This window comes from Lynx rufus, unplaced genomic scaffold (genome assembly GCF_022079265.1).
Source record: "Lynx rufus isolate CCGP_SWC_20201006 ecotype Redwood Valley unplaced genomic scaffold, mLynRuf1.p SCAF_7, whole genome shotgun sequence".
Lineage (NCBI taxonomy): Eukaryota > Metazoa > Chordata > Mammalia > Carnivora > Felidae > Lynx > Lynx rufus.
The window spans coordinates 116,868,270-116,892,076 of record NW_025814889.1 but is presented as its reverse complement, the minus strand read 5'-3'; the positions used below and the strand labels follow the sequence as shown (position 1 = coordinate 116,892,076).

At 39.1% G+C, this 23,807-nt stretch overlaps 1 protein-coding gene across 2 annotated transcripts in view; it reads left to right on the top strand.

The window, feature by feature from the left end:
* Nucleotides 1-3,905, top strand: part of NTN4 (netrin 4) — a 125,010-nt gene extending 121,105 nt beyond the window's left edge. For both annotated transcript variants that reach the window (XM_047066886.1, XM_047066885.1), the window contains one exon: nt 3,365-3,905. In XM_047066886.1, coding sequence (XP_046922842.1) covers nt 3,365-3,501 — 137 coding nt within the window. In that variant the 3' untranslated portion in view covers nt 3,502-3,905. The remainder of the gene's footprint in view (nt 1-3,364) is intronic.
* Nucleotides 3,906-23,807: the final 19,902 nt, after the last annotated feature.

Here is a 23,807-nt window from a genome sequence, read left to right as displayed (position 1 = left end):
TTTTTTTTTGAAAACACCATCATAGCTGTTTTTAAGTTTAGTGCTGAATTCTTTTAATAATTTTTTAAATAACCCTCTTGAGGCACCTGATTGGCTGAGCTGGTGAAGCATCCAACTGTTGATTTGGGGTTGTGAGTTTGAACCCCACATTGGGTATAGAGATTACTTTTAAAAATTTTAAAAATCTTAAGGAGCGCCTGGGTGGCTCAGTTGGTTAAGCGTCTGACTCTTGATCTTGGCTCAGGTCATGATCTTATGATTCTTAAGTTCCAGCCCCACATGGCGCTCTGTGTTGACAGCGCTGACAGCACAGAGCCTACTTAGGATTCTGTTTCTCTCTCTCTCTCTCTCTTTGCTCCTCCTCAGCTCACTCTCTCACTCTCTCTGTCTCAAAAATAAATAAATATTTAAAAATAAATATATAACCCTCTATAGAAGCTATACATGTACATTATAAAATTTTAGGGGAAAATTTAAAATGTCACATTTCTTACCTCCAAAGATTCTCTGTTAACAGCTTAGTGTAAATCCTTCCAGGTCTTCCTCTGTGCATGTACATATTATAATTTTTAACCAAAATAAATTCATACTATACTCTGTTTTGCAACCTACTTTATTCAGTTAGTGATCTTTGCCTTCAATTATAGTTTATTTTCATATACTATAATACTCAGACCACATGCCAATTTCCCAACTGGTCCCAAAATGTCCTTTAGGACTGATTTGTCCTTGTCAGGTTCAATCCAGGATCACACATTGTATCTGGTTTTTAAGACTCTCAAGTCTCTTTTATTCAAGCACAGTTCCTCTTTTCATTGTTGAAAAAATTATTAGTGTTGAAGAAACCAGCCCAAGTGTCCTGTAGATCGTATTACCTTCTATATTTGTCTGGTTGGTTCCTTGTGGTGTAATTTATCTTGTCCCTCTACTGCCTATGTAATCTCTAAAGAAAAGCTTGATAGATTCAAGATAAATATTTGGACTAGAATCCATTAGAGATATTGCTGTGTGTGTACTTCATGTTAAATCATATCAGAAGACATATAGTAACCGGATCACTCACCATCAGGGTTGCTCAACTTGATCCTTGAGTTAGAGTGATGACAGTCTGGTCTCTCCATTGGGCAGTTTTGTTTTCCCTTTTGAGACTAGAAAATAATGAGTGTGGCATTACTTAGTCATGATACAAACATCCAGTTTCCCAGTAACTATTGATTTAATGACATTATCATTGATTGGTAATCTTCCTGAATCAACAATTTCATTAGAGTTTGAGAAATGACGTTTTTCTAACTTCCCTCATTTATTAGTTGATGCTTCTGTAAGGGGACTGTCTCTTTGAAACTGGGCAACTATTAGGGTAGTTGGGCAACTATGGGTAACTATTAGGTTACCATTCAATATAGTTCCTATTGTAAAAGGCAGAATAAATGCTAAAGTCTTTCCCCATAATTTCCAATTTTCAAAGTAAGTAATGGTTTTAATAGCTTCCTCAAAAGATGACAAATTAGGGGTGCCTGGGTCACTCGGTGGGTTAAGTAACCAACTTCAGCTCAGGTCATGATCACAGGGTTCTATGAGTTTGAGCCCTGCACGGGGCTCTCTGCTGTCAGAACAGAGCTGTCTCCCTCTCTCTCTGCCCCTCCCCTGCTCACTCTCTCTCTCAAAAATAAATAAACATTAAAAAAAAAAGGATGACAATTTAGTTTTTTCTAGATTTCTCTTTTTTGAGTATCATTTTGGAATTATGGATATTGGTTGATTCAAATAGATAGATACCAATAGGTACAAATTATTATATTCCTTGGTGCTCAGATTATCACAACTTTAAAAAGTTGTAACCCTTTCTTGATAACTCCCATGTCCTTCTGAATTGATCCCAATTAATCTTTGAAAGCTTCTGTGCCTTTTAGCACAATAGGATGTCCCATGCTAGCTTGTATCTTCCCGCCCTGGACCTGCAATAGCATTTGTCCAAGAAGCCTTGTTTTGTTTTGTTTTGGTGAGATCTGTTTAATTAGAGACTACAGTATATCTATTATAGGTGTTCACTGCTACTTGAATGCCTTTTTTTTAGGTCATTTCAGTGGACAAGTGTTATATATATATATATATATATATATATATATATATACCATATTCATATGTTTTACTTTTATTATTTTATTAATATATATTAATTTTTATATGTACATATAAAGCCATGAGTTTAAATTGGTATTTTCAGCTTAATTTTAGCATCTACTATTTTCCCTTAAGTTTTAAAGTATATGTCTCTTTATCTTGGAAAGCTGTCTTATAAACATAACTACTTATTTCTCTACCCTATAATATTAAAGAAAATTATTTCAAAATACCAATATTGATATTATTACAAACATCTCCTAAAGGAGATTAACATATTTCCTTTTTATAGTGTATAGGTAATGAGACCATCCTTTAATTTTTCTGTGTTACCCAAAATTTTTTATTTGAAGTCTGAAAAGAATTTTTAATTACAAAGTCAACACTAGGTCCAGTTAAGTCTCAAGTTTTTTTTTTAATATATGACAAACAAACATCTTATATCCCAAAAACACACTGACTTTTTTTTTATTTATTTTTTTTAATCTTCATTTATTTTTGAGAGAGAGACAGCGTGTGAGCAGGGGAGGAGCAGAGAGAGAGGGAGACACAGAATCGGAAGCAGGCTCCAGGCTCTGAGCTGCCAGCACAGAGCCCAACGCGGGGCTTGAACCCACGAACCATGAGATCATGACTTGAGCCGAAATCAGACGCTTAACCGACTGAGCCACCCAGGCACCCCAACACTGACTTTCTATAGGAAATATGTGTTACTTTGTATAATTTATAACTCTCTTCCAATATGTTTTCCCAAATGGTTTTTCACTTTTATAAAATCCTCAATATACACTACCATACATAGTGAGTCTCCAAGAAATAGTAATTTATGGCAGTGTGCTAAGCACGCACAGAATCCTCACTTCTTTACCATGAAGGGTGGTACAGTATAAAGTAAAAGTTCTACAGACGGACTTGAACTTAAGTCAGAGTGTTAACTATTTACTGGGAGACACTGAACAACTTGTGTAATCTTGCTGAGCCTCAGTCCCCTTATTTGTGAAACAAGAAGAAAAACAAGACTTAGTTCATAGGGTTATTTTCAAGATTAAATAAATAATACATGTAAACCATTTAGCACATAGTAAATGCTTATTAAGTGTTAGCTCTTACTACCTGTGACTCCCTATTTTGACTATGAATATATAAAAGCATGAACCGTGCATATAAAATTACTGAAGTCACATCTCTCTCCTTCAATAAATTATGATACTCTATAGCCCCTAACTTTGTTCTCTTTTAGGTTTGGAGTACCTTGTGGCAGGACATGAAGATGTAAGAACAGGCAAATTAGTCGTGAATATGAAAAGTTTTGTCCAGCACTGGAAGCCATCCCTTGGAAGAAAAGTGATGGATATTTTAAAAAGAGAGTGCAAGTAGCAATAAAGGTATATAGCACATAATGGCACTTCTCTATGTATGAAACACAAACTTCATGGAAAGGAGACCTCAAAAATGAAACTGGAATTTTTTAAGTGCCAAAACATATAGAAATGTTCCAATGCATAGGCCTTGTCTAACCTGACTCTTTGGGAGGCCATGTTTAAATACAGTTTGTTTCATAAAGACAAATGAAAACTCCTATGCTGATACCTGGTTTCTATGGGACTGATTCTGAAATTCGTAACTATTAAGAGTTTTTAACAGCAGTGTGATATTTAGCAGTAATCCATTAAGGGCAGTACATCTAACAACGACTCCTTCCAGCTTCAGATATGTTACTTATATTTGTGCTACTTAAAGCAATTAAGGAGATTTTAAGGACTCCCCAACCCTAGTATCAAAAAAGGTTTTTCTTAAAAAAGAGCCTTCCTTTGCGTGATGTGTGTGAACTTTGGTCTGTGGGGTGTTAAATGGAACCTCTCCACATGTATATAGTATTTCCTTGTATAAAGCACTTTACTACCTACCACTTGTGTTGTGAAAATTTGGAAACCGTTGTTGACAGAAAGAAAAATAAAGGGCGTGTAAGAAAACCTACTGAAACAGAAGCACTGCCACTACATGTGGACAAAAGGAAGTTGTACGTTTTAACTCTGAACACTTGGGGAAAAAATATGTGAAGATACAACCTAAAAGAACATGTTTGCATATCAAATCTCAGCTTCAGGCTAGAGGTTAGATTCCACAGATACCAACCATGATGAAAATTTTTTTAAAAACTAAACAAGATGAGACTTTAAAATTAGAGGAAGAAGAAATCATAAGTGTAGAAATATGCTTGGATAAAGAGGAAATTGACTTTAAATTTTTAAAAGATCATTTATTTGCAATGCACTTGTAAACACTGCAAAAATTATTATAGACACAGAATTTGTTTTATTTTTGTGTTTAGTATTTAAACCTGAATGTTGAGACAGTTTTCTCCTTATCTTTATTAACAATATATGGTCATTATATTTGCTCACTTTTTTGACACAATGTATGTGATAGTTCACCAAACTACAGTCTTCATTATTATTCATCTGTACCCATGCATAACCACAATACATACAGTTTCTTCTGTACTTGAATATACAAAACATGAACCACAGTGCCATAAGATTAACTTCACATACAGAACATATTTTTTTCCTGAGGTCCTGTGGACTTGCAAAAAAAAAATATATATATATATATATATATTGCTCTGTTAATTTTTTTTATATTTCATATATGTAATAAAGGAATATGATCTCTTGATTTTTGTCTCATTTCCTGATCAACTCTTTCAACGATGCTAAAGATTATCTTTTCTTAATGAGGGAACACAAACCTAATTCCTTAAATTAAGAAAATCAGGGCACGTGGGTGGCTCAGTCAGTGAAGTGTCTGACTCTTGATTTCAGCTCAGGCCATGACTTCACGGTTTGTGAGATCAAGCCCCATGTTGGGCTCTATGCTGACAGCACAGTGGAGCCTATTTAGGATTCTCTCTCCTCTCTCTCTGTTCCTTCCCCACTTGCACTCTCTCTCTCAAAATAAATAAATAAACTTAAAAAAAAATCAAACAAGTGCCCAGTATTTTGACTCTTACTCTGGTGCATGGAGATAGAGTAGAAGCTACAGGTTTAGTTTCTGTCACATGAAATTTTTTTTTATCAGATGCAATGCATTTTTATACTATATTTACCTTTTTAAAAAGCAATGGAAGGGGCGCTTGGGTGGCGCAGTCAGTTAAGCATCCGACTTCAGCTCAGGTCACGATCTTGCGGTCAGTGAGTTCGAGCCCCACGTCAGGCTCTGGGCTGATGGCTCAGAGCCTGGAGCCTGCTTCTGATTCTGTGTCTCCTTCTCTCTCTGCCCCTCCCCCCTTCATGCTCTGTCTCTCTCTGTCTCAAAAATAAATAAACGTTAAAAAAAATTTTTTTTAATAAAATAAAAAAATAAAAAGCAATGGAAGTTCATTGTTGAAAATACAGAAAATTGTATCAGGAAAAAAATCCTATGTTTAAACCATCCTGTGATGACAGCATTAGCATTTGAGTGCCTATTCTGCTAGACTGTTTTCTATGCATGTACATACCTTTTAGAGAATTGGAATTATGTTATACATACTCTCATGAAATCTGCTTTTATAACCTATAACATGTCTCTCAGCTTCTTATCTTTTCCTATTTTATCCTGGTAGGTGGAATGCTATATAGTAGGGTATCATTTACAAACAACTTATCAAAAATGTGGGTAAGTATATCACATCAAGAAAAATATTTTAGGGTCACCTACATGGCTCAGTCAGTTGGGCAACAGATTCTTGATTTTGGTTCAGGTCATGATCTCACAGTTTGTGGTTCAAGCCCCTGAGTTGAGCTCCTAGCTAGTAATGTGGAGCTTGCTTGGGATTCTCTGTCTCCCTCATCTCTCTGCCTCTTCCCTGGTCACTTGTGAGCTTTCTGTCTCTCTCTCTCTCTCAAAAATAAATAAACAGGGGCGCCTGGGTGGCTCAGTCGATTAAGCATCTGACTTCAGCTCAGGTCATGATCTTCACAGTTTGTGAATTCAAGCCCCACATCGGGCTCTGTGCTGACACCTCAGAGCCTGCAGCTTGCTTCAGATTCTGTGTCTCCCTCTCTCTCTGCCCCTCCCTGCTCATGTGAGCTTTCTGTCTTTGTCTCCCAAAAATAAAAACATTACCAAAAAAATTAAAAATAAATAAATAAATAAATAAACAACCAAACCAAACAAACAAACAGGGGTGCCTAGGTGGCTCAGTCGGTTAAGCGTCCGGCTCTTGGTTTCAGCTCAGGTCATGATCTCACAGTTCCTGGGTTGGAGCTCCCCATTGAGCTCTGTGCTGACAATGCAAAGCCTGCTTGAGATTCTCTGTCTCTCCCTCCTTCTCTGCCCCCTTCCTGCTCATGCGCACACTCTCTCTCTCTCTCTCTCTCTCAAAATAAATTAACTGTTAAAAATAAATAAATATTTTTAATTAAAAAAAAAGAAAAATATCTTAAGTACATCAAATATAGGATTTTCTTAAGTTTCAGAATTGCCAAGTAGCCTTGTTTTCCATATCACTTTACTTAAAATAAGTATTACCTGGGGTGCCTGGGTGGCTCAGTGGGTTGGGCGTCTGACTTTGGCTCAGGTCATGATCTCACAGTCCGTGAGTTCGAGCCCCACATGGGGCTCTTTGCTGACAGCTCAGAGCCTGGAGCCTCCTTCAGATTCTGTGTCTCCCTCTCTCTCTGCCCCTTCCCTGCTCATGCTCTGTCTCTCTCTGTCTCAAAAATAAATAAACATTAAAAAAAATTTTTTTAAATAAGTATTACCTATAAAAGAGACTACAAATAATGTCTATTTTTTAAGAGTAGAAAAATGTCCATAGTATATTATTAAGCTTAAAAAAACTACATAACAATACTTATAGTAACAGAGCCCACCCCCAAAACACATTTATATTATGTACAGTGTTTTAAAAGGCCTGAAAGATAGATTATAGCAGTATTTACCCCTGTAACAGAAAGAAGGAGGGAGATTTTCACTTTTTATTTTGTATACATCTGTATTGCTTTATATTCTTTCATTGATCATGTACCACTTTTGTAATTTATTTGACAATTAAAATTTAACCCATTGCTTATAAAGTATGTTCAAGCAAAGTTATAACTAAAAGTTCAGTTTTAAGTAGTTCGCCAAATTATTGGGTCCTTAATGTCTTCCTATTCCTTTTTGACTAGAATCTTCTTCCTTATGTGCTCTTTCAATGCCTTTTCTGGCAACATTAAAAAAAAATAGATCATTGTTATAATCGTTTCTTAATATCCTCATTCTTAGGTCACTTGCAGCCCTTCCACTGAAGTTTTCATTCCTTATGAGCATCATTTGGCTTCCAAAGTGGAAAAAAAAGAAACCCTATGTCCCCCATCCTTAAAAGTGTGAGCAAGCTGCCTCAGGACCCCACTCCCTTTCCATTATTCCATCATTCTGCCACACTTCCTATATACACTTTCTCTTCCTTGGCGTCTTTCAAAATAACCATCACAGCACCAAGTCAAACAAAACTTCCATCTATGGCTTTATATGAATGTGAACACTTCCTTCAAGAGCTACTGGGAAAGTCTCTGCCCCCAGAGCTTTACCCTGTTCCACTGGGTGTTATTAGTCAACAGATTAGTTACATAATCTCCACATACCTATCTGTATAATTTGCCTGAGGTCAACTCAGACTATGCCCTCTTATTACATCACTTTCTCCGTAGAGGAATGTTGCTAATATTTAGTATTTGATGCAATGGAAATTCTCAATAACAGGATAATCTTTTAATAGTGTCCACCAAGTGAGGTCAAATCTGTGGGGATGTGACCACGAGTCCAAAAAGCAGCATCCATCTGGCTATATTAAACAGAGAGCAAGGCTTGTTAGGGTAAACATAGTTCTTTGGGATACTTTGGGTTCTTGCGGAACAAATCCTTTTCTAAACTGATCATTTAGATCAAGACTTAACAACTCTGAAGGGTGGGAAAAAGAACTTTGAGAATTCCTTGTGCTGGCTGTCCTTTTAGCCACTCCCCTGGAATGTCTGAGAACAAGGAGTGTGAGCACTGCCTTGGTATTGAGGAGTTTTGTCAGAGGCCCCAGGACTGAATTGCTTTTGTGTTCATTGTTTCAATGATAAGCAGTCCCCTAACCTAACTTTATCAAAGAGCCAAAGTTACTCATGACTTATTTCCCACAGTTTGGAAGGAAAATATTTATGAACAACTTCAATTTTCATGGGAGATTGATATGATAAAAATGGAATAGAAGTAAAGGGGTGTGCCTTGCATGACTGATATTATTTTTAAGTCTCTCAGAGAATGATTTGTCTGAGAATACTTTCTGAAAAACGATGCCCTTTTCCTTATTTTCCTACACTTTCACCAAAAGGATGCAAACATTTCTCTACTTTTTTGAGCATTATTGACTGTGTTTTGAGACCTGCAATATTTTAAATGACAAATTCCCAGATTTACTATTAGTTTACATATGCTGAATAACAAAAATAGCAGAATGTTATTCATGAGAAAAAAATATGCCATAGGCCAAATAGATATTTCCAGAATTGAGATGCATGTTCCATTAAGGGATGGTTTTAGTACACAGTGAATACATGTCTAGTTTCTTAATTTGTAGTCACAGGTGGATACCATGTTCCAAAGTGTGATCACTAGCAATGAATTAATTTATAAAACCAGAAATATCCGAGATTTACTAGAAATGATCAAATCATAGTATACTTATCTAAATAAAGGGGTGGACATCAGCCAGGCAGAGAACCTTGCTTCACAGAAAGAAAAATAACTACTGTCTGCAAATTCTCACAGTATGAGCAAATTGGTCTGCCCAGAAACTCCCTGGACACCTCCTTCTCAGTCAGGATACCAGCAAGGGTTTCAAGCTCAGCAAGTAAAAAAATACGAAAGATAATAATTGATAATTGAGAGTTTACTTCAAGGTAGGTACTTTTCTAAGTGCTTTACATGTGTTATTCCCAGTTGATCTTCCTAAGCACACCTAAAGTGTGTTATTATTATCTCTATATCCCAAATAAGGAAACTGAGGCACAAGGAGACTGGCTAAATTGAACACTCAGCTTATAATTGCGGAGCCTGGATTTGAATCCATGAATTATACTTCCCAGAGTTCATATTTTAACCACTGAAAAGGGATTCTGGCATTTAGAAAGGAATTCATGTGAGGTGATGCCAACTGCACCATTTTCCTCATTGGCTATTTCTTTTAGATCGTAGATGTGGGGACAACACCTGAAAGTCAGCATTTCTCCCAGTTTTCCTTCTCCATACTCCAAATTATAGTGTATCCCATTATTCCACCCTGCAATTACATAATTTTCTACTAACTTTCTCATTTTTACATTGCCATTAGGATAATACTGTTTATCATAATTGATACCAAGATAAAATAGTACATGTCTGTTTTTTACCTTTGCTATTTTCCTCTTGGTCTGGCTTTCTGAGATCTATTTAGGCATAAGATCTTCTCTTGCATTTATCAGTACCAACTCTGAATAAGCTGCTATGAAATTCAGTAGCATTTCAAATCAATTCAGCTCTGACTTGTGCTGTGTAGAGTAATTCTGCTTGCAAGATGAATGAGAAGAAATTACACCAGAGAGAGAGACAAGGAAACAGGAAAAAAAAAGAATGTAGGCACTTTGTCAACCAAGGAGAGAGAGCAAGAGGCAGGAAACAAGGCATAAAGATATAAAAGAATAGGGGTGCCTAGATTGTTCAGTGGGAAGAACATACAACTCTTGATCTTGGGGTTGTGGGTTTGAGTCCCACTCTGGGCGGAGAGATTACTTAAAAATAAAAGGTTTTTTTTTTTTTTAATTTTTTTTTTCAACGTTTATTTATTTTTGGGACAGAGAGAGACAGAGCATGAACGGGGGAGGGGCAGAGAGAGAGGCAGACACAGAATCGGAAACAGGCTCCAGGCTCCGAGCCATCAGCCCAGAGCCTGACGCGGGGCTCGAACTCACGGACCGCGAGATCGTGACCTGGCTGAAGTCGGAAGCTTAACCGACTGCGCCACCCAGGCGCCCCAAAAAATAAAAGGTTTTTTAAAGAGTATTAAACATATATATATAAGAAAAAAGGAAAGCAACAGCTGGGAAAGGAACCAGGTATTCTGTTCTAGTAACAATATGTGAAATATTTCAAAGTAGAACATACTCAGTTAACCAATTCTTCCATTGCTAGATAACCATGATTTATGTGAGATAGTTCTGAATATTTATTACAGAATTTTTCCATCCAAGTCTGTTGCCATTAGTTATGTTTGAGGAGACAGAAAAGCTAAGGATGATAAAGCAACAGAGAAACTTTAGGTAATTATAATTAGGAAATTAGGAAATCAATTGATTTTATCATATTTTGAAAGAGAATTTTATTTTTTTTAGTGTTTATTTATTCATATTGAGAGAGAGAGAGAGAGAGAGAGAGAGAGAGAGAAGGAGAAGCAGAGAGAGAGGAAGAGAGAGAATCCTAAGCAGGCTCCACGCTGTCAGTGCAGAGCCCAAGCAAGGCTTGAATTCACGAACTGTGAGATCATGACCTGAGCTAATATCAGATGTGGGGCACCTGGGTGGCTCAGTTGGTTAAGTGTCAGACTTCAGCTCAGGTCATGATCTTGTAGTTCACGAGTTAGAGCCTCACGTTGGGCTCTGTGCTGACAGTTCACAGTCTGGAGCCTGCTTCAGATTTTGTGTCTCCCTCTCTCTCCACCTCTCCCCCACTCGTGCATGCACGCTCTCTCTCTCTCTCTCTCTTTCTCTCCCTCAAAAGTAAATAAACATTAAAAAAAGTTTTAATTTTTTTTATATTTTATTTATTTTTGATAAACAGAGAGAGACAGAACACAAGTGGGGGAGAGGCAGAGAGAAAAGGAGACACAGAATCCGAAGCAGGCTCCAGACTCCGAGCTGTGAGCACATAGTCCAACACAGTGCTCGAACCCACAAACTGCGAGATCATGACCTGAACCGAAGCCGGATGCTCAACCAACTGAGCAACCCAGACATACCTTGAAACAGAATTTTAAATTTATCTTTTATAAAGTAAATATTCCACAAAATATTTAACATCAGTAAGCATTGCCTTAGAGTCTTTTTCAATATACATACTCATCATTATAATGATTATCATTTTTGCTCTTATTAGGTGCCAGGTGCTGTGCTAAACTTCACATGACTTATGTCCTCAGACCTCATTTAATAACCTTGCAAAGTTGCTACTATTATTATGAGGAAACTGAGAACCAGAGGGTTAAATAATTTGTCCAAGGTCACTAAACAAGTAAGTAGTGGAGCAAGGACTTGAACCTTAATTATCCTTTAGGACTCATACTTTTAACCTCTATAATCTAGTAATGCTCTCAACTAATAACTCTCAAATAATGTTCATTAAAATCACCAGACATGTTTGTTAGAATGTAGAGTCCAGACTCCTACCTCTGAACATCTGTTTCAGAAGGTCTGGTGGGGACCAGGGAGGGACAATTTAATAAGTACCAGAAACACTGCTCTAGGCACTTTTATAGAGTAGTCTGAACAAAGTCATAGAATTAATCATTTGTTCTATTTCTACAAATGTATTGCCTTCTGGTCATAAATCTACTTGGCCTTCATCAAAATGTTATTTTATGAATAAGAGAATCATTACTCTTGTTATGGTTACCCAAGAACTAAGGTGGTAGAAAAGGGAATTAAAAGGAGATCCCTTCAGTTATTATGTACCCTACTTCCTCATCTGGCCTTAAATAGAACTGTGAAATATGTAAATGTGTCTTTGATATCTTTGCTCCTCAATCTACTTTGGGCAATCTCCTCCTCAGGGCTCATTGGCTTCATACTGCTCAGAGTGTACAAGAAGATACTACATAAGACTCCAATTCCCAATTTCCCCCACATCCTTAAATAGAATATTGATTTGTCAAGATGCTACCTTTGACCAAAAGATTGAGAGATTCAGAAGATAAAATCATTCTAATGAGATACTTTCCTATTTTCCCACCTCCCTCTTTCTCCCTAACACAATGCTTTATTGACCCAAATAAACCATGCATGACTGCAGAAAATTTTTAATGGGTGATTCTTATCATGGGAATTTCAAGCACTGATGGCAGGCGGGTGGAAGAGATATTTTTGGTCACATGTGCCTTTCAATGCCTCATAAATCAGGCTGCTTAGGCAGCTTCCTAATATCTGTTTAGGCAGTGCCTGTCTTGCTGACACACTCAATTGTACCACAGTCAGAGGCTTATGAAGTAAAGAGAAAGATGAAAAACCAGCGACATTGGGAAAGGAAAACATGGGGGACCGCCTAACAATCTCTCTCAAAACTGAGGACTCAAGCCACAAAAAAATAATAATCTACACAGACTTCACATGTTTCTTTCCCATTCCTGTAAATAAGAAACAAAAGTCAGGATTCATTTTCCTTGATAGGTATGAAGAAAAAACTCAAGAAAATGCACACAACTTGCATCACAGCAAATAGAATTCCTTAACCTCAGAAATACTCATGTTGCATACACACATGCACTCCAACCTCTTACTCATGGAGACTTGCCCAGCAGTGACCTTCAACAACCTAGAGAGCTTTTTATAACATTTGAGAATGCACAACTGGATATTTTTATCAGCACGTGCTCTGCCTTTGATAAATGTTATAATAAGCAGTTTGAAGAAAAACACAATGAATACATTTTTTTAAATAAGGTATCTAAAAGAACTCTTAATTAGCATCCTCCAGAATTTTACAGGTTTCACCAAATGTCTCAGGAAAGAAGACCAAGTTTAGAAAAGACCACTCTTGGGGTGCCTTGGTGGCTCAGTTGGTTGAGTGTCTGATTCTTGATTTCGGGATGCCAGGTCATGATCCCAGGGTTGTGGGATTGAGCCCGCAATAGGCTCCATGCTGAGAGTGGAGCCTGCTTGAGATTCTCTCTCTCTCCTTTGCCCCTCTCTCCAACTCACTCTCTCTCTCTAAAATAAAAGTTAAAAAAAAAATAAGAATAAAGGAAAGGAAAGGAAAGGAAAGGAAAGGAAAGGAAAGGAAAGGAAAGGAAAGGAAAGGAAAGGAAAAGACCGCTCCAAGGTTTCACTTGTCCCCAAATGTTATCCTACTAGGCTTAGATAAAATCTATTTGAGAAGTGATGTGTAAAGCCTCATATTAGCCATAGTTGACTTTTCAGGATTCCCATTCAATATATTTATGAAATATGTTTTCCCTTTTTAAGCAGAAAAATCAAATAGCACATGTGAAAAAAATAATAAATGCCATACAACATGAAGAAAAGTTCTTTATAATCTTTTTATTGTAATAAATAGATGCCTGCCTATGTTATTCTCCCATCATAGGGAGTTCATCATATAAAAATCTTACTTGATTTATGGAAGGATAGGGGTAGCACCAGCATTTTCGGAGTGCCCAACACCATCACAGTCTTCATCTCAGTTAATCTTTAGAACAGCCTTTTGAAGTAGGTGTTATTATCTCATTTTACAGATGAAGAACATGAGGTTAAGAAGAGTAAAGTAACTTGCCCAGGTTACTTTTGCCAGTAACAAGCAGAACCAAGTATCCAAAACAGGTGTCTGTCTTATTCCAAATCCTATGCTCCTTCAACTGCATAATGCTGCTTGAAAGTTCTAAGCTTACTTTTCAACATCATTTGTTGGATTGCAGACCTTTATTTATTAATTTCACAGAGATATCTTATGACCTTCCTATGCACTGTGCACTATTCTGGGCCCTGGGCATATAGCAGTGAACAAAACAAAATCCCTACTCTCCTAGAGCTCGCATTCTAGTGGGGGGTGAACTTCAGAAGATAGCTATAATATCCCTGCTCTCTATTCACAATGTAGGCCTTATCTCTCAGGTATTTATTGCCCTGAATGATTTAAGTGAAATATTCTTTTACCATCACTGAGGGAAAATTCAATGCCATAGACCCCATTATCCTGATTGTATTGAATACCATTATCCCTCAGGTGAACTGAAAGCAATAAATGACTAAATTCAAATGAAAAGCTGTTGTAATTGGATAATGACCACAAAGCAGGAGGGGTTGGGGGGGGGAGAGGTTTGTTTGTTTGTTGTTGTTGTTGTTGTTTGTTTCTGAGTTATGCTGAGCGTTTAGAGGAAAATAGAATTCTTCTGCCCGCTGCCCATTATGGAGCTAACAAGGTCCTGCTCTGTGCTGTGCTCCTTAATTTTCTTGTTGGCTTTAAAGATTCACAACAGCTCTGTCTGACATCTGTACATGAGAAACATAGGGATCCCCAAGTGCCCAAGCCATGGTGCACTGGCCAGCTTTGCTCCCCCACAGCTGCTAGGGGCTCATCTACTGGAACCAGGGCAGCTCGGGGAGATTCACTTGCTTCTGTGAGAAATAACAGTGACCATAATAGAAAAAGAAATTCTAGGCATTCTTTCAAGCTGTTGGGAAGTTCCAGCACATTCCAGTTGTGAAAGAATTCAAGTCCCTCCACTCATGTCAAAACTCCAGTGCCATCATTGTGTGCTTTGTACATTTACTAGACCAAGGCCTAGTAATTAACTGCAAATTCTCTGCCTGCTTTTTTTAAAAGTGGGCTTCATGCCCAGCACAGAGCCTAACACAGGGCTCAAACTCACCACCCTGAAATCAAGATCTGAGCTGAGATCAAGAGTCAGATGCTTAACCAAATGAGCCACCCATGTGCCCCAATTCCCTGCCTTTTTTATCATGAACCAGAAGCTGATTCTATAGGAGGTCAATCTGTGATTTGGTGAATTATCCTCAGACTTTGACAATCCTCAAGCAATAACAGATTTCAGAAGTTTGAAGATTCTCAACATGAAGCACTGCTATTCTAGAGCCCTGAGCCAATTGTTTGTGACCTGGAAATTTTGCAAAATATTTTATTCCATAAGCTTTGGAAATCCACATCCATGACATCTTATGACTGTTATAGAAAAAGTCTTCACTAGGGGCGCCTGGGTGGCGCAGTTGGTTAAGCGTCCGACTTCAGCCAGGTCACGATCTCGCGTTCCGTGAGTTCGAGCCCCGCGTCAGGCTCTGGGCTGACGGCTCGGAGCCTGGAGCCTGTTTCCGATTCTGTGTCTCCCTCTCTCTCTGCCCCTCGCCCGTTCATGCTCTGTCTCTCTCTCTGTCCCAAAAATAAATAAACGTTGAAAAAAAAAATTTAAAAAAAAAAAAAAAAAAGAAAAAGTCTTCACTGTTTTCAAGGTCCAGAAAGCCAAATGTTTTTTTTCTAGGCCCAACTGCTTCCCCCAAATCACTCCTGATTGAACCTCCCTTGAAAATTTCATTCTCATCTGTGATTCTATTTAGGAAGATGTCTTACTTCTTGCTTACCTCCTAATTCTTCTTTGCTTTTTTCTTCCTCTACAAAGCAAGGAAGAAAAATAAACAGAAAAACAAAAGAAGTTGCTCCAATTTTTCTTAAGGCAAAGGAAAAAAATTCTCCCATCATTAAGAAGTGGCCCTGAGGATCTTCAACTGATACAAATTTGGCTATTGTTAGTAGGAGTCAAAAGCACTGACCTTGATAACATGGCAGAGATAACACGGCTCTCTCTTTCCACAAGAGAAACCGTTTCTTCACTGTGCCACAGATTCAGTATGTATTTCCTTCAATATAGAAGGCAGATGCCCTCATTCCAAAAATTGAGGGGCGGAAGAGGAAAAAGATTCAAACACAAGCAAATAGAGGTTGTTTTGGGGAAATGACACAGACAAGCAATAGTGTGTCACCCCGGGAGAAATACTATTAATGAACTACAAATAAACAGTGCTGAGGAAGCCCTGAATAAGAGATTGTAGAAAACCCCACAGAGAAGATGGTTTTAACTGGATCTATCAGCAACCTCCGAGCTTTTGAATTTCACCAGGCAGAGATAGAGTCTGCATTGTGATTTTAGAACAACTGTGATGACTCAGATGCCCAGACTTTCCTGAAATCCAAATACTGCTGTCACTGAGATCTGCTTTAGATGCATTATCTTCACAACAACTTGATGCTAACCTCTGAGGCAGGTGCTGTTATTACTCATTTTACTCATGAGGAAAAGGAAGTTCAAGTAGGCAACCAGGCTATTGTATTACAAGCAGTAAGTGAGTAAGTGAGAGTACAAGCCCAGGTCTGAGCCCCGGACTCCATGCTTCTAGTCACCATATTACAGCACTTCTTCCTCACGTGTGCATTTTCAGTCGGCAGGGACGGCCAACTGCCCTGCTTCTCCATGGCTCTCTCTCTTCCTTTTGGTTCTCTGCTGACAAGACTCAGGGATTGAGTCCTGAGGCAATGACCTGGTAACTCTTCCTATAGCTAGGCTCCATCAGCAATAGGAGCTTCAGCATCTCCATTCTCTTCTCCCTACTACAACTAAGAAATGATAACTGCCTTCTAATCTTTTTTAAAAAGTTGCTGTGTAGGAAATGTCATCAAGGCTCCATTACCTAATAGCATACCCTATAGAACAGGTATGGGTGGTACTCTGATTGCCTGAAAGGATATATCTGAAAGGGAAACCAGACATCATGGGTAGCAATGGTACTGGTTATACTTCTAGACCACCACCTTAGAAGGAGGGAAAGTGACAGCAAGTAATATATTTGCTCATTTTTACATTTTGTTAATCTATTCTCTTGTGTTAGATTGTACAAGATTTTTGAGGGCAGGGATCATATCTGTTTCATTCACATTGTATCCCCTGTGCATACCATAATACCTGGCACATAGTAGGTGCTCAGGAAATATTTGTCAAATGAATAAATAGGGGATATGCCCAAATTAGAAAAGCATATCCAACTACTCCCTTTTCTTTATTTACTCAATCATTCACATTTATTGAAAGCTGCTGCAAAAAAATAGCATAATGGATTGATTAAGTACAAAGAATCTAGACTCTAATTGCCTGGATTCAAATATTGGTTCTGTCACCAGCTGTGTGACTCTGAGCTAGCCAATGGTAAAATGGGGGAAATAATAGTACTAACTCACAGTGTTGTTGTGAGCATGAAGTAAATTAATATAAGTAAACTATTTTTAAATAGTTTTAAATAGAGAGGGAAAGAGAGAGTCCTAAGCAGGCTCAGTGGTGTCAGCACAAAGCCCAATGGGAGGCTTGATCTCTGGAACCATGAAATCACAACCTGAGCCAAAATCAACAGTCAGACACTTAAAGGACTGAGACACCCAGGTGCTCCATAAGTAAAGTGTTTGGAACAGCTCCTGGCATATAGTAAATACTTGGTGTTTGATGTTATGATGATGATAATGTTCCAGGCTTCAGGACACTGGGGATATAATAGTGAAGAAGGCAGGTCTCTGAGTGCTTGCAACTCACATTCTAGTAAGAGAAACGATCATCCTCCTGATGATTTGATAAAATAATTACAAATAGTTTTAAACGCCATGAAGAAAATAATGCTTCCCTGGTGCTAAGAAGCAGACCCTCAGGTGGAGGTTAGCATTCAAAATGTTTACTAAGGAGGGTCCTTTAAACCAGCATCAGTGGGGCGGTTGAGCATTAATTAGACTTTCGCTCAGGTCACGATCTCACGGTTAGTGGGTTTGAGCCCCGCATCAGGCTCTGTACTGACCGCTCAGAGCCTGGAGTCGGCTCTGGATTCTGTGTCTCCCTCTCTCTCTGCCCCTCCCCTGCTCTCACTCTGTCTCTTGAAAATGAATAAATGTTAAAAAACAAAAACAAAAAACCAGCATCAGTAATAGAGGAGAAAACACTGGAAGGTGGGCAGAGAGAGAAGGTGGTGGCAAAACAGGCCCAACCACAGCCTCGGCCTACCCCACAGGGAAAGCTGAAGAGGAATGACCCTTCACAGTTGTCCTGACCACTCTACCCTACTGGGGGTGGGCCACCCTGGGAAGGGCGTGGCCTTGTGCTCTGCAGCTGAAGCAATCCCTAAAAGGGCTGACAGCTGAAGACTGTCTGCCAACAGCACACACAGCAGCTGGGGCGGCAGAGCCTCCAATGAGGGAGGATAGGGCAGCACAACACCGTACACATTCCACCTAGCAGACATGAGGTAAGTGTGAGTTGCTACCTAAAACAAAGTGGTTAGGGAAGGCCTCTCTGAGGAGGTAATACTTAAGCTGATATAACTACACAGTGAGGAGGCAGCAGCCAAATAAATAGATGGGCGAAAGCATTCTTCCTAAAGGAAATAGCCAGTATAACATCCCCTCGGTCAGAATAAGTTGGGAGTGTTCCAAGTACAGAAAGGAAGAGCAGTGAGGCCAGAGACTGGTATAAAGTGAGTCTGAAGAGGCAGGCGGGCCAGAACATGAGAAACATGAGAACCTTCAGGAGTTTGGATTTTATTCTAAGTAATGATGAGTAGCAACTGGAGGAAAGTGGAAGCATATGATTTACTCTTTTAAAAGATCACTCTGGGGGCGCCTGGGTGGCTCAGTCGGTTAAGCGGCCGACTTCAGCTCAGGTCGTGATCTCGCGGTCCGTGAGTTCGAGCCCCGCGTCGGGCTCTGTGCTGACAGCCCAGAGCCTGGAGCCTGTTTCAGATTCTGTGTCTCCCTCTCTCTGATCCTCCCCCCGTTCATGCTCTGTCTCTCCCTGTCTCAAAAATAAATAAAACGTTAAAAAAAATAAAAGATCACTCTGGATGTTATGTGAGAAATGGGTGAAGAAAGGATAAAAGTGAAGGCAGAAAAAACAACTAAAAATTTACCAAACTTTTCTAAACAAAAGATAGTATATTAATGAAGATTAGAAAAGTGGACATATTTATACTCAGAACTCTGTAGGACACTATGCAGAAATAGCTAAAGGATTAAATGTCAAAATGAAGAAAAGGAGAATTAAAAATGACTCCCAAATTTTTGGCTTGAACAACTGGAAGGATGATGGTATATACTGATATAGGAAAAGGAAAATTTAGGGATGAATATAGAGTCCCATTCCTATTAAACATCAAGTAGAGATGCCAAGTATTCAGCCAGATACACAAGTCTGGAGTACAGAAGAAGAGAGGTGAAAAGCTAAATATTTATATTTGGAAGTCATATAACAAATAGATTATATGGTCACTACTGCCACCACTCCCACCACTCAGTGGCATAAAGCAACAATACTTTATTTTTGCTCACATCTGCAGATTGGCAGAGGTTCAATTTAACCATCTCTGCTTCTATCTGTGGGGTCAGGTGTTGTCTCTAGAACACAATGTTACATGTCAATTACATCTCAATATTTTTTTAAGTCCTGGACACATGATACACCTTGACCTTCACCAGTATATCATTATCCAAAGCAAGTTACACATCCAAGACTGTATGTGATGACAACTTGGATGCAAGAATTGGCAGGGGCGGGGGCGTCAGGAGGGAGAGTATGAAATTGGGGTCCATAATTTAGTCTGCCAGAGATGAGATCAGCCAGGGTAAGAACATAGATAGTTAACACAGCCAGGCTCAGACAAATTCCCAAGGTACTTCAGCATTTACCACTCAGCTAGAAGAGGAAAAACTAGCAAGGATTTAGGAGGAGTAAGTGCAGTTGGAGAATAATTAAGAGAAAATAAGAGAGGTAGGAGAGAACAGTGTTTCAAAGAAACCATTTGATGTTGCTGAGACATCAAATAGGATGTGAACAGACAGAGAGGTTTATGGTAACTGGCAACAAGGCCCAGCAATCCAGGTATTCCATAACAGGACTCTGGGACAGGTGAGAGGGTAAGACCCTACTGTCTCATCCTGTGTTCTCAACAGCAGAAAAGCAAATTATGTTTGGAAAATTTAAAAACACCATTCTGGGGGCGCCTGGGTGGCGCAGTCGGTTAAGCGTCCGACTTCAGCCAGGTCACGATCTCGCGGTCCGTGAGTTCGAGCCCCGCGTCGGGCTCTGGGCTGATGGCTCAGAGCCTGGAGCCTGTTTCCGGTTCTGTGTCTCCCTCTCTCTCTGCCCCTCCCCCGTTCATGCTCTGTCTCTCTCTGTCCCAAAAATAAATAAACGTTGAAAAAAAAAATTAAAAAAAAAAAAAAAAAAAAAAAAAAAAAACACCATTCTGTCAGGAACAGTGGGAATAGGATGGTGACTGATTAATTATTAGGTTGTTTAAGGCCAGACTGCTGAAGTTCTTCAACACCTGCCTAGGGAGCTGGAACTTGGTTCTTTAAACAACCGTGAGTCATTCAAAGCTTTTGGAACAGAGGAGTGATAAATACCAACTTTCGGTTCTAACTGCAGCATAAGATGGATTTGAGAGAGAAGAGACCAGTGACAAAGAAGCAGGTTATCCTAGATCTGTTACTCAGACCTCTTTCCCAGACCCTCACCTCTCAGAGAGACTTAGATTCCCTAAGATCAAGTTTCTGATGCTTGTTGCTATTAAAATCCTTCTTGTCTGCTTTCTCCTTGCCTGGCTGACCTTAATTGACTTACGGTAACTTTCTAATCAAAATCTGGGTCCTGACCCTCTGCCTCCACCTTCCATCTCAGCACTCACTCATTTAGAAGTATCACCTTTCCTTTTGTGTCCATGCAGGAAACTCCTTCACCAATGGGCTTCATATGGCAGCATGAAACCACAGCCTGACTTGTTCACAATTCCAGGGTGTTGCTATTCAGACTTGTTCCCCGAGTCCCTGCTGCTTTCCTTCCCCCAGCCCATTCCTGTCCATTCTCCCAGAGCACATTGAAAGTTAGTTCATGGAGTTCAGAACACGGTGGTAGCCTCCAGCTTGCTAGCATAGGCTCTAGTCCTCATCTCAGGCTTGGTCTCTGAGGGATATCTACCTTGCGCGAATGCTCTTCTTCCTTAAATTCCCATTTGGCACCTCTAGTGACTCTTAGCAGGGGGGTGAGGTAGCAATAGGGTGTAGGCAAGCAATGATCCTGAAAAGCAACCATTTTGTCTACTATGTGGCTCAATTCTGCACCATTTTCTAAGAAGCCTAAAAGGCAAATATATCAACAAATATCTCACATAGTGAAATATTACCATTGGTATTTCGTAGTGATTTGGCTTGGAAAATTTTTCCTACGTTCTCATGCCTGGGCTACGTGTTCTCATGCCTTTCTACAGCAAGATGAACAGGTGTTGTTTCTAGAACACAAGAATTACTTGAAATGAGTTATGGTTTAAAATGAGAAGTCATTATTGATTAAATGCCAGGATTTCCCCTGTTATTTTTATAGGGCCATGATATTTTTCCCTAACACATATTTCTTCAATTGCTATGCATAGTATTTTCCTGTTGTCTGCTAGCCAAATATTCTTTAGCTGACTGGTCCTAGCAGGGAATGGAGAAAATCATAAAACTGGAAACTAGGAAGCAATGACATCAGTGTTCAAATCACAAAAGACTAGGAGGAAACAAGTATTTGCTTTAACCCTGATTTGCACTGTTAATGAAAGACTAAATATGGCAGAACTGGATATTTGCTAACTCTTCTCAGTCACTACCATTTAGTAAAAATTTGTTTCTCTGACCTCAGTAGTACTTCATCTGGCCATAGTACTCACTGGGAAATTGGCAGTGACACGTGAACTCTCTCCAATTGCACCACTCCTGGGATCTAGCTGCATCTGCTGGCCATAGAATCCTTTTGTGGTCTCTTCAGTCTTTGCTCTGGAAATAAGGCAAAGAATAACTATGCTGCCCACCTGATGACAGAGCCACTCAAAGCTGACTTGTTCTCACATTACATTAGGCATCTTCAGAAGCAGCTTTAACTCTGGTCTCTGCTCTCAGAATATTTCATGATTTGATTACTTCAGAGTTTGTGATACCTAGACTGAATTACTCTTGTCTAATAGGGACCAGAGTATAAGGCTGATGATCCATGCTGCTCCCTTCAGCCATGCAACCCCCTCGTGGCAAAGCTCTCATAAACTCTGATGTCCTTTGCTGCCTCAGGAGTTAGTTACACTTCTTAGAGTGGCTCTGCACTACCTTTGTCAAAGAGTGGTTCATGGCATTTTCTCCACTGAGGATCCCTACTGCTCACATAGATCCTATCTCATAGCTTCTCCTAACAACCTTTTTGAATTTAACTTGCATAAGGCCCTAAAATATCACAGTAGGGAAGCTAGCTAAAGGAACACACCAGAGTCACACTCAAAGCTGCCACTTGATGTTGTCATTTGGGTCTCTGAGACAGGACATGGCCTTACGTCTTGAAATGTGTTCTTGGCCTTTCTTCCATGACTCCCACCTGTCTGTACTACCACCCCCAGATGGAACAGGGACACATGAGAAAACCAGCCTTGAATATCTCTTAGTTTCTCCAACACAGACCTGTGACACCCTCGGTTATATTGGTAAAGGAATGGAGCCCATGACTAAAGCCTGTGTCAGAGTCAAGTGACTTCAAATATTTATTGAGCACCTTCTTTATGCCCAATATCAAGGAGATCTTGGCACCCAGTTATTATCACTAGCCCCAACAGATTTCCCTGAAAGTGTGATTACATCACATGCTTTTCATAGGCCTCACTGCCTTCCAGTAATTATGGAGCAACACTGGGTAGCTGTGACTGCTGAAGGGAGCAAGCCTGGGCCACAGATGAACCAAAAGCAGATGCAGTAGAGCTGATTCCCCCATCCCTCCTGTATCCTCCAAAAAGCCCAGAGTAAACAGTACCTTTATGTTATGGTCATTATTTTGTGCTTTTCTCCTTTGTGTCTCATATCTGTTGAGGTCAAGCAACCTCATATCTGTTGCTTAGACTGTAAACACAGACCAAATGCCAAGACACAGATAAAGTCACCAGGAAACCCAGTTCCATGTGCCAGACCCACCTTTGTGCTTTTGGACTATTGCTATGTTTGTTTAGAGATGGCAGGGAAAAAGTGCCACATGGCTCAGTGCTCATTTGCTTCCTGCTCTGTTAGGTATTAATCCCCAGCAACCTGCCCAAGTCTCAGTGTCCCTTACTATAGCTAACTAACTAGAACACTAACCCCCAGCTTAATGTCCCATGAGTACAGTCCTCTCCTCTTCTCTTCTTCCTTCTTCTTTTTTCTTCCCAAGATCCTGTGAGCTAAATATCATCATATAATAAGCAAGAATGTATAAATGCAGACAGTTCTCTTCTTTGTAGTTCTACTCATATGGAAAAAAAAAAAAAAAGAATTGTTGATTATCTTAACCTACACATAACTTGTAGGACAGAAAGATTCCTGTCAAATAATCCTCCCTTCATAAATTCCCTTCACTATTATAAACTAAGACATGACCTTCAAGCATTAATGCCCAGACAATATAACATTTGTGTGTTATTTAATTAGTGTATTGCTTTTGTTAATGTACATTCCTGTGGTTATACCACTTTCCACTCGAACTTTAAAAAAATACTACTTGGTATTAAAAATTTTTTTTTACTAATGTGTCCATACTTTTGCTCCATTAATTTTTTTTTACAAGCCAGGATCTCTTAATGTTTTGAGGTTATCTCATAACAATGGCTAATTTATTAAGTCCTGTAAAATTATAACAACAGTAAGTCTTTGTGCAAAGTTGGCATCCTGGAGATTTTTGGTTAAAAAAAAAAAAAGAATGTGATAGATCTAGCAGAGACCACTGTCATTTCTGTACCATCTAATCCCTATTATAAAGTAATTTTTGTCAAATTGAGAAGTGATCATGTGGCAGCATAAACAACACTGGAAAAGCTAATTCAATAAATCAGAGGGGTTATTCTATG